The sequence below is a fragment of the Linepithema humile genome, chromosome 6, assembly GCF_040581485.1.
Source record: "Linepithema humile isolate Giens D197 chromosome 6, Lhum_UNIL_v1.0, whole genome shotgun sequence".
NCBI lineage: Eukaryota > Metazoa > Arthropoda > Insecta > Hymenoptera > Formicidae > Linepithema > Linepithema humile.
Genome location: NC_090133.1, coordinates 7,076,807 through 7,088,821, shown reverse-complemented (window position 1 = coordinate 7,088,821; position 12,015 = coordinate 7,076,807). Strand labels below are relative to the sequence as shown.

At 43.8% G+C, this 12,015-nt stretch overlaps 1 protein-coding gene across 2 annotated transcripts; it reads left to right on the top strand.

Annotated features, from left to right (window-relative positions):
* Positions 1-425: 425 nt before the first annotated feature.
* LOC105678263 (UNC93-like protein) lies at positions 426-11,483 on the top strand. Of its 2 annotated transcripts, none has more exons than XM_067357939.1 (8): positions 426-735; positions 4,319-4,642; positions 5,158-5,582; positions 6,075-6,280; positions 6,664-7,058; positions 7,482-7,614; positions 7,949-8,086; positions 8,532-11,483. In XM_067357939.1, exons 2-8 carry the CDS (start codon positions 4,448-4,450, stop codon positions 8,750-8,752), a joined length of 1,713 nt encoding a protein of 570 aa, XP_067214040.1. In that variant the 5' UTR covers positions 426-735; positions 4,319-4,447; the 3' UTR covers positions 8,753-11,483. The 2 variants fall into 2 exon arrangements, with proteins under 2 accessions (XP_067214040.1, XP_012232876.2); XM_012377453.2 differs by having other exon boundaries at positions 426-1,652.
* The last annotated feature ends 532 nt before the right edge of the window (positions 11,484-12,015 follow it).

Below are 12,015 nucleotides of genomic sequence, written 5' to 3'. Positions count from 1 at the left end.
TTCATATTCGCAAAAGCGCGGGTCATTAATGGCTGGGAGACACTGATTATGGATCTAATATCGTTCCCGTACGACCCCGACCTGATTTTTAACGAGCGACAGGGGATTTCGATGCCAATTAATCCGGAATCCTAGCGTTTTGTTTTCCAAACGGTACGTGTGTGTTACCGTTTAAATGCATTGATTGCGATTTAATTAAATGTATCTCCTTTATAATTCCTACAAATTTACTGTTATATTTTTTTCTTTCAACATGCGACTTTTTATCGAATTATTATACTTCTTTAAATTTATAAAAAGTGTGAAACATCGCGCGAACGCTGACAGTTATTTCGTCGAGAGAGAGAGAGAGAGAGAGATCAGCTCGGCGAATCGCGCAGCAGATCTCGCGACGATAATGGCATTCTTGATAATTAATCGATTAAGGATCGCGCAATGAGATTTTTCATACGCCCAGGTGAGATTCGGTGAGAATGCACTCTTTGAAGAGATTCGGAGGGAATTAAAGGAGCGCGCGTTCAGTACGCACTCTCGTTGTTATCGACCATCAAGAGAGGAGGCCAAGCCGAGCTGGCTCGAGCAGAACCGAGCGACACCGAATTGAACGGAGAGACGAGTCGCTCAGCGAGTCGTCCCTTCGTCGGCCCAGGACCTGGATCCTGTCGTGAGCGCGGATCGGTATTCCCTGAATCTCACCATCGATCTCGAGCAGCCGAGCGATCTCGAGAGACGCGGGTGAGAAGATCGTAGTCTTAGACGAAAGGATCTGAATTATGGATTGACACACTGTGTTTATTTCTTGAGGGAACATCAGAATTTTTCCTGACATTATTGACTGTCATGTGGGAAAACCGAAGAATTGTTAATTAAATTGATTAGAACAGAAGTCTCGCTCCTCGTGAAAAGATCGGCGATCGATCGTAAAACGTCAGTGTCCTGACGTATCCTTCGTACTTCACGATCTGACTGTGTCCTTCGTATTTTGTGATTCATCGTGTCAACGTTCCGCGCATTAATAATAGTCCTCGAAGTGACGATAACAATCGCGCGTGATTCATAGAAATTAGAATAACGCGATGCGTTAATTTTTATTTCAATTCCGTCGCCGCGCGACATCGCATTGCCTCCAGTAATCACTGACATTACACGGATACATCAGATTCGAGCTTAATTATTCACGCGCGGGATTGTGTCATTCCGCGTGCTGTTAACTATATTTCAATCTGAAACGCAGCGACGATTTCCAAACCGAGTGCGATCGCCGACATTCCGCGAGTGCATTATGCTTAACAGTTAATTTTAATTAAAACCCAAGTGACGCGCGAACTTCGGAATGCGAATAATCGCGATTCCCGACTCGCTATCGTTCTGCGAGTGCCGCGAGTGGAAATTCAACGTCGCGTGTCGCCGATGCTTAAACGCGATGTACTCGATTTAAGTCGGCGAGCAACGTGCGAAATTTGCACGGCAAATGACAGCGACGAAGCCCGTCGTCATCGCGCGGAATGAGAACGACGATGATCGACTTCTCGGGCGGTGATCATGCCCCATGACGATCTATTGTGCGACAACCGGCTGAATTTCAGCAGCTCTTCGTCAGCGGAAAGCATGGTGCATGTCGATCCGCGGTGCAGCAGTGTAAACGCGAAAACGTAAGCTTTCCGCTCTCTTTTACGACTTTTCTTTCTTTACTACCGCTGCAGTTCTTTCGGTTTGTAAACCGTCTCCGATGATCTGGAACGTCCTCCGTCTAAATATACGAGATTCGAGCATATGTACGATGAACTGCTCCATCAACTCCGTTGTCTTCCACTCCTTCTTCAACCATCGCTGTTATTACTGTCATGTGTAACGCGTCGTGTGAAAAAATCAAATCCCGGTTTGCACGCGGTACCGTTTTCTCCTCGATCAAAAAGCCTGTGTCGAAATAATCGCATTGCGACACATAAATAGTAATAATTAATAGTAATAATTAATATAAATAATTTCGGCGAAAATAATTCTATTGCAATAATATGGACAATTTGTGATGCTAATTAAACTCGTATAATTATAAATTTTCAAGAATAATTATATTCGTTAATGTAAATTGTAATGGATTATTATGTATGCGAAATTGAATTTTGTGCTCTTTGTTTTTCAGTTAAATAACTCGACAATTGAACTTTAAATTATTTCCCTCGTGTAAAAATCAATTAAAATTAATTAGTTCGAAAACAAAATTTTATTATCTTCTTTGTATCAGTTATCGAGTTTTTTTTTCAGGGCTTTGATAGATATGAGTTTGCAGCATTTTTTTTTTTTCATTCTCAGTCATTGTTGCGCGTTACTTGGGTCCGGCGGCGCAAACCCACGTAATTATCGGCAGCTTTAACGTTACGTGGGCCGACACGAGAATAATAGCCAAGGTCGGGAGCGCGAACAGTGCTGAAAAACGAAATATCGATTCAACACCGCGTCGCATCGGCCGCATTTTCCTCCGTGACGCTCGTTGTCGCAACGCCGCGAGATGCATCCAGCATCCACGCGACAGATATCGCATATAGAATGCAACTGCAGCGCGCGACCGTCGAGTTGTCAGGACTTCCAAAGTCTGGAGTTGTAAGGTCCCGTTGCCTCCCTGGAGAACGGGATGTAAGCGATTCCTCATCCTTTATTTTATTCAACGCCAACGTCAATTATTTTTTCCGCTATATTTTTCAACTTTGTAACATTAATAATCATTTCGCTTGCTTGTATTGGATTTTATTACCGCAATGAGTTTGACTTTTCTTTGTGTTGTTTTTGTTTCTTTTTTTCTAATCTCCCCTCCTTTCAATCTCAGGATTCGCGGATTCCGCGAGCTCATTAGTCACACACCGCCGGAGTTTTACCTGTTAAAACCGGCTCGCCTTCAATTTACTAACTACACCCATCTAAGCTGCGTGTTTCTCGATAGATTCCACGTGCCGATTCCACCGTGAAGTCACACGCGGCATGCGGCGCGTCGAAGTTACGAAAGACGACGAGATAAGATCGGGAGATGAAAAAATCAATTGCGAATTGATTGAGCTCGACGCTCGTTATTTTTTGATCTCGAGAACTTTGCTCTCTAAAAGCTTTTCGTTGTTGAATTTCTCTCGATGGACTCACTTGAACGTTTTGTTCTCCGAGAGACGCACTCATAAGTGTCAACTCTCAAGTGCGCACTTGTATAAATCTCGCAGCTTTTCTGCGATTTCCTTGTTACGAAGTATCATAAATCGAGGACTTTTAATGAATTTTTAAGAATAAATCGCTCTATGATGTTTACTGCGCAATTTAATAATAATTTTTCTGCTTCTCGCGATCTTTTAATTGCCTTGAAATTGCACTATTTAAAAAATAACAACCAGTAGATTTCCGCGGATTATTCTCTCGATAAGAATCTCTCATCTAAAAGTCTAATCATTGTAATCAAAAATTCAATCATTAATTCCAACGTACATAAATCTGAAGTTACAAATTAGAATGTGGCGAGAGATAAATGTGTAAATCTGATTCTTCGTCTTCGATCGTCAATAAGATCGTCCGATAACAGGGACTGCTCACATCGCTTGGGGGCGTGCACCGCGAAGCAGGTGTGCTGAATTACAAGCTTGCGTTGCATAAGAAGTTAATAATCATTATATTTGCAGTGAGCACGTCGCTCGTGATCATTTTTTTTCTCTATTGAGTTAATTAAAATCACGAATGGCGCAATCGCGGACTCGTTTCGCAGTGTATTTGCATTAGTCTGCGTTTCCGGTTTTAAGTACCGATCATCAATTACCATTGATCACTGTGATTGGATTAAAACCATTCGACAAAGCAATGGCCAAGGTCACGTTCATTTATATTAACTGCCTATTCACTCGACAAGTTCTCGTTCAAGGTGCAGGTGACTGCTGGGATTTTTATCATTTACCGTTTTTTCTTCAATTCCGTAATTGACGCGAGTGCCGAGAATCGTCAATTGAATTATGCAAGACACGCAGGAATCTCGTCGCAACTTTGTTAACTAGCGGCGTACGAAGCATAATACTTCATCCTGAGGCAACTGAGTTTAACATAATCGTCAAAAGTTAGGCTTTCTGAAGATTCCAAACATATCCAAATGAAGTATCCAAATAACAGTAGATTTTGAATTTATATTTCTTGCTTTCTAAAATGCTTCAGATAAAATAAACTTAAATTCGGATATCTTAAATCGTAAAAAAAACTTCATCTTGTAGATACAATTTATCTAATACGAACACAAGTATTATAAATCTTATCCACATTGTTGCGTTTGGTATAGAGTTTAATCTTTTTTATGTAGGTGACTAACTCGTGGATGAGGAAAACGTCGATTGTGACGGCGGCTACTCGATCGTAATGAGATCGAGCGAGGAATTCGATCACGCGTGAAAAGCTAACACAATAAAGCGACAACGGCGGGGTGGGAACAATGGGGTCGTTGCCGAATCTACACGAGCTGTCCAAGGACAAGCTGGAGAGCCCATTGTACAAACCGGCGCCGATCGGCGGTCTTGGTCCGATACGATTACCGCCGCAACCTCCGCCGTTGGCGCACACGCATAGGCGTTCGAGAAGCAGCGGGCATCATCATTCTACCTTGTGCGACAATGATGCCATGTTGGAGGTACAAATCGACCGTTGAGACTTTAATTTAACTGATCTTAAAATATGTGACATTATCATTTTTAAACTATTTTTACAATAGTTAAACTTATTTTATATTCTATTTTATATTCGATGTTTGTGGATTGCTAGGACTATCAGATTCCAAACCGGAGTCTGATTCCTGCTTCGACATCGCGCTTACTTAGGATAAAATCTAAATGTAAATCAAAGTCTGAAGAGAAAAACGCTGAGAAAAGTTTCAAACAGATGTCAAGATCATAAAATCACAACCAATAATATACGAGGAAAGGTTAAAGAGTAAAGGGATTTTTTCAAAGAGTTTCACTCCCTAAATGTCTCTTTACTTTTTGACTCTCCTTCCACACGCACTGTTTTTATCATTATTTTTTTTTCGTCGCAGATGATATCATCGCCATTATATCAGTGTTTTTAGACGTCGTCGATCACGTCAAGTCACGCAGAAGATTGAAAAAAATTTTCTCTCCTCGCTCATCTCATTCTCTCGTTTCGCAGCACATGGCAGCGTACTCGCCGATCTCCTGTCGGTCGACGCGCACCTCGGCGCTGTCGTGGCGACGTCGCGACTCCATGAACTCGTCGGCGGGCGCGTCGTCGGTGCGCCGGCTGATCGCGGCGGTCCGTGCGGCTCCGTCCGGACCGCGACCACCGCGTAAAGCCGTACTTCGTCACATCGCAGCTCTACTGCTCGGCCACGCGAGCTGCTCGGCCGCTACGCTGCCCATCTTTCCGCTCCAAGCGGGCCTGGGCGCGTTCGAACCTCATCTGGGTCCGGTACTTTTGGCTCAACTCTACATGATGGCAGCCGTCACCAGCTGCTTCGCGCCCATCGTCATACAGCGGCTCGGCACGAATCTCGCGATCACCGCGAGCCACCTCGTCACCGCTATCTTCGTCGGCGTGCATCTCTATCCCAAGTGGTACGATTCCAATGCATGGATGCCGTCGCGTTTCAATAGAAAAAAGTCCCAAGAATTATTTTATTAATCCACGATCTTGAACGCTCCTGTCTTTCGCACGCGATCGTATTCATAAAATTTTCTTTCACGTCTTCAACGTGAAATTATACGTTTGATACAGGTGTGGGTATGTGTATTACCGATTACTTTGAGCGTTCTCCATATACCGCCTCGAGCTTACGAAAGTGAGATTTCCCTTTATTACGTTCTACGTTCTTTAACGTCGCCGTTTTATTCTGGTCCCGTGTCAGAAAAATCTTTCTCTCCACGGAGGCTGTATTTATTGGCTCATAAAAAAAGATCGGCGAAAGCGGCGAGCGAAGACGCGCGGCCTCTATCTCTCTCGTCTCTTTCTCTCTGTCTCTTTCACTCCGGCGCGATACGAAAATAGACGCTATTATCACAAAGCGAGCTGTCACGAAAGTTAACACGCGCGCTCTTCCGCATCGCCAGGTACATACTCGCGCCCAGCTACGCGATGCTGGGTTGCTGCGCCAGCTCGAGCTTCCTGGCGAGGACGTCGCACGTCAACGTATCCGCGACCAGCCTGGCGCTCGTCTGCACCGATCCCGAGGACCCCGATGAGACTCGGCGCGAGTGCTACCTGAGAAGGCTCAATCGAGCAATCAAACTGACCGAGGACTTCGGCCTCGCACTCGGTATATTGGCCAATATCTTCTTCGCTCCCTTTCTTAACATCACAAATTTATTCATGAAATTCAGAAGCACGTGTATATTATTTACAAAAGTGTTAAAATCATAACTGTAATTAAAAACATTCTGCTTAATTAATTTTGCCAAAATAAATAAGAGAGTAACTCGTTTTGCCGGAACTTTATTCATTTTTATATTTTTCTAAACAAAATTTTTATTAGGTAAATAACAAAGTTCGTGGGCTTTGCTGAATAATAAACTTAATGAAAAACCGCACAAACTTTGTTGATTATCTGATCTCGTTTATTATATTAATTGATATTGAAGCTCAGATCTAATCAATCTCAGATCTAAGCTCAGATTAATGTATTGTTGGTCGACGTTGCAGGTTGCGGTATCGCATGGATTCTCGTCAGGCTAACAGACTTGATACCATCTAGTATAATAAACAGCGGGGACATAGGGGACATTTGCGGGGCTGAGTACTGCTCAGAGGAGACGTACTTCTACAACGAATCGATGTATCTGCCGATGATCGCGTCGGGCACGTCGAGAGTGCTCGTCAGCATCTGGCTCGGTCTGGCAGTACTCGGTCTAGGCATATCCTGCGCATTCCTCGACTCCAGGATGCAGGAACCGCAGGCGAGCCATGACCGCACCAGCGTCAAGGATATCCTCAAGTCCGTGAAATGCGCGTTTCAGGACCCGAAGCTTCAACTCGCGGCGCCGCTCACGCTCTTCATCGGGCTGGAACAGGGTTTTATCTACGCCGACTTTGTCGAGGTAAACGATAATAATACTTTAACACTTTATTGTTTGTTTTATTTAATAATAAATCTAACAAATATTAACACAGTTATGATTATGTGTTTAAATATAATTTAATAAATTAAAAATCTTTTTTTATAATTTTAAAAGATATTAAACTATATCATGTTTTATATATTTTTGGAGATATTTTATTTGGAGATCATTTTTATTTGAAGAAGACTCTCCATCTTCTCCCTTCGAGACGTTAACAAAATCCCACGGACTTATCTTTCGTCTCGTGATCCTTCGTTCATATATTTCTTGAAAAAATATTTTCTCAAACGCATGTGCGCGCAAAGAGGGGTGACTCTGTAAATTTCCTTAAACCGGCTATAATTAGCGTCGAGTATTTTTTTTTAAATCACGAGACTATAATTAGGATTTTGTTTTTTACAGGCGTACGTGGTGTGCGCCTTGGGCGGCGCCAGCACGGTCACCTTTAGTTTCCTCAGCTTGGCCATGTTGCAAGCTCTCGCCGCCGTGACGCTCTCGATGCTGCTGAGGCACATTAAGAGATATTTTGTCGTGGGTAAGTGATTTCTTATATATTATAATCAATAATAAATACTCGGATTTAAGTAAATCGTCGGATTTAAATAAATCTAAAAAAATTAAATAAATAGATAATACTCTAGAGCGCGAGGCTAAACATTATTCAAGATATAAAATACATAAATAAACTAAATAAATGCAACGAAAATGGACTTTATAATAATACAGTGAGAAAAATAAACGAAGAAAACATTACATTAATTTACAATTAGATACATAAACATATTAAAATAATTCTGGTCTGACTCTGTCAATTTGGATTTGTCAATCGCGGATTAAAAATAGAGAAAAAATTCTGTCCTTTATTCCAGTTGTGGGTTTCGCTTTCCACGCGTGTCTCCTGCTCGTCTTGGTCACTTGGAGACCAACGGGAGACGACCCGGCTCTCTTTCACGTCATATCAGCTGCCTGGGGAGTTTGTAACTCTATCTGGGAGACTCTGACGTACAGTAAGTACCTTTGATCTATATGTGAAGCGACTTTGTTCAAAGATAGCTCGCAAACCGCCGGATTGCCGGCTCTTAGAAACTTCGCGTCTATATTGCGACTAAGCCAGATTAGAGTTTCGAAGGTAATCCGCAGGTTTGTCAACTGCGCCTGTATCTTGTTAAAACGCGGCGCCATTCGCCAGTTGTGCATACAACACAAATCGCTCGGGTGTTATTGAGCAAGCAAAATGAGACGTTTTCGTCTTGTAATCATGAGAAATGAAACAAATGGAGATAATTAATATTTTAATTTGCAATGAAATACTTCTCGTTTAAAGTGTAATAAATAAAAAATGTGGTTGCAAATAAATCGGTAAGACGAGAGGACAAACACATACGCTTTTTTACATAAAAGCAACAATTCTCTCAAGATGCGGACGCGAATGGAACGACTTTGATTTTTCAGCCCTGGTAATGAGCCTGTATCCGAACGCGTGGCAAGGGCCGCTGTCGACGTCGCTCTTCTGGCGTTGGCTCGGTTTGACCCTGGCGCTGAGCCTGCATGGCGCAGTGTGCACCCGTTATCGCGTGCTGGGCCTCGCCACGACCTTGGTGCTGGCGGTGGTGCCGTACCTGTGGCTGGAGAACCGTCTGGCGCGCCGCGGCAAAACGCTGGCGCCCTTATGACCAGGCGACTCGACCGCGAGCGAGCGCGGGTCCACCAGCGTCGAGACGGCGACGGCGACAGAAGTCAGACACCGGGGTGACTGAGAACGAGCCGTTCCATCCGGCAGAACGTCGTCGGGGTTCCTGCGACGCGGCAGTCGCAGGAGCAGCGGCCTGACAACGGGACAGCAGCTGCCGGAGCAGCCGGCGCCGGCCGCGACGTCGATCAAGGGCAAGACGCGACGCAGGGCGAACAGCGTCGCGTTCGCCTGCCGCACCGATTACGGCCTGCCCGACGACAGCGACGACAGCAGCCCGCCGAAGAATCCGCTGCTCCTCATCGCGGAGCCGGAGCGTCGCAGAAGCGCCACTAGCACCATCGTCGAAAGCACGAAGGAGCGGGATCGCGCCACCCCCACGGTCTTCACGCTCTCGTGAGGAAGGCGTCTTCTCGCGAGCGCGCTTCTCAAGCGTCGCTGTGCCCTCGATAGACGACGCGTCGCATGGTAATCGCGAGTGCGGTGCTCCAGCGCGATGCGCTGGATAATGCGCTGAGAAGGGAAGAAAAAAAAGCGAAAGCGGTGCTTTCAAGCGCGTTGCCGATGTTCTTCCGGTCGACTTCAACGCTCCAAGACTGCACCCTTGACGCACCGCGAGAGAAATCTTTCCGAGCGTGTGCTTGCGGTCCGAAGATTTGCGTTCCGCCGCGGGACCGTATAATCCGGAATCCGATAGTCTACATTGCCAATATCCAGCGCATCTTCGTGCGAGCGCGAGGTATTGCAGCTATCGCAGTGTACTATTTAGCACTCGACTCGGGAGAGAGTCCTCTCTCTCTCTTTCTCTCTTTCGCTCCCTTTTCGCGAATTTGGAGCGAGGACGGCGACGATCGATGGGCATGCCGCGACGGATGCTTTAAAGCTCTCTCCAGGCGCGTTTAAACCGCGATTAATGAGGATAGCGCCTCTCAAAGCTGGATGGAACGGCTGCGTATACGGACATTTATATACGTACACGAGAATACACACATACACATATACACCCTTTCCCGCTACGGTGCGATCGATGCACACGACTGAATAGCGGTGAAATGACACGCGGGGATACACACATACGTACATAAATCTACATATATCGTATTCTAGTATCGAGCGTACCGTTTTGTATCACTCGAACGAATCGTCGTTTGACGTAACGCAACGTCGAAATGTACCTGATGTCTTTCAAGCCAAGCTATGCATAAAGTATAAACGGAATCGCCCCGTGCGAGACACCCGATATATATATATATATATACATATACATATACACACATATACATACCCTTCTATCTATCGTAGCTGCTCGTATATGCGCCTTGCAGGGCGTATCGATTTTTTGAGCGAACGACTCTTGTCATTTCATATACCGATCGTACTCGAAATAGCGCAGATGACGGATTCGGCTTCGAAGTCGAAAGTAAATCGACAGATCTAGAATGAATCTAGACGTAAAATTATAAGCGCTGTTAACGATTTCAATATCACGACAATTCAGGTAAGATTTTTTATGATAACACTCGTCGCCGACGAGGGTCGCGTACGAGGGGGAGAATCAACCCTCCCTCATAGAAAAGCGAGAGCAACCCCCCGGGTAATATTCCGCAGATAAGAGGAGCGAGGGTGCATTGTTCGCGCGTAATTCCGGTGAGTAGCGAAATGATCGTCCGTTTCAAGACGTTTTAGAAAACTCGCATTGGCGATGACACGGCGATCGTCCGCCGGATTGCGGACGTTAGTTGACGTTTGTTTTGTTACGGATCTTAGTCTAAGCAAGCGAAACACTGTAATCGCATAAAGTTTAAGGGAGATTAATAAGTGTTATCACGTTTAATGTTACAAGTGTAGGCGGATCGAACGATAAATTAGGACGAGGCAACATATCACTGACGTACAACATTGCCTGGCGGAAACGGAGCCTGGTTTCCATCTGCTTCCTCTTGACGGGGACGTACATTGTCTGTACGACGAATATACAACCGTATTGTAGCGTACCGTGAATATGCGGTGAAAGCGCATTGATGGAAGTAACTTTTTGCGCCGTCATAAAAAACAAAATTTGTATTCTTTCAAGTCTGAAAAGAAATAATTTGTAAGTTTTAATGGCAATTTTTCTCGTTTCACAGACCATTGCTTGCATTTTTCTTATCTATTTAGCTTTACATAACACATAATCAAACCTGAAATCGTAAAATATTAATGAACACATTTATTATTTAAATATATTTAAATGAATGATAAATTGATTATGAAATATTATTAAATATGCATATATAGATTTTCAAGACAAAAAAAGTTGCTTTCTTTGATGCAAACTTATCCCATTTCACGGTACAGTTTTTTTATGCGCCTCACGTGTTTTCCGATGTTCGGGTTAATCGTATTACGCTTGATCGAGAATAAGAATCGCAGGACGACGATAAAGTAAAAAAAAAAAAAAATGCGCGAAGTCTCGTGAAAAGAAGAAAAAAAAACTGCTAGGACACAAAAAACGCTCACAAGCGCAACTGTATTTACTCAGCAATAAACTTGCTCACTTCCAGTCGAGAATCGCGGGTGATTGTCCGCGAGGCAGAAAAGGCAAAAGAGAAGAAGGAAACTGAATACATTCCATGTCCTAGTGAAATGCGGAGTAAGAAATATATCGTCGGTGACGTTGAGGAAAGGCATATATTATCTGTATTTCATGAAATAATAAATATTATCTTATTTTATATCGACTGACGTTTTAATGCACTTTCAACGTGTTGCAACGGCAACGCGCAAAATTGCCGTTTCGAAGAAATCTTCGATGGGTTTCCGCCCACCCATAAGTAAACGACCCCGAGGAAAAGCAAACACGCTCCACTGTCCCTCCAAATCGCATACTTTTTTATTTTCTATTTTTTTTTTTAATTTTTGAAATTACTTTCATCATAGAGATCGTTGATATTCATTTGTGTTTTGTACTTTGTAAAATAATACACTAAAAGCTAGTCGCCGTGGGATTTATGGCAGATTTTGCCGATCTTCCTCGAACGTTCGTAGCGAACGTTAATTGACGATACATATCAAGTTTTAACGGCCCATTGGAACTAGAAACTAATTAACAATAAGCGCTAATGACCGATTAAATAAAAGAAAACTCGTACAAGCGACCATCAAGGAAAATGAGATGAAGAGGAAGAAGATCGGTGAAATCGTCGACTGCAGTTCTTAGCGTAAAACTATAGAAAAATTCGACTAAAAGGAATTGCCGCTGGAACG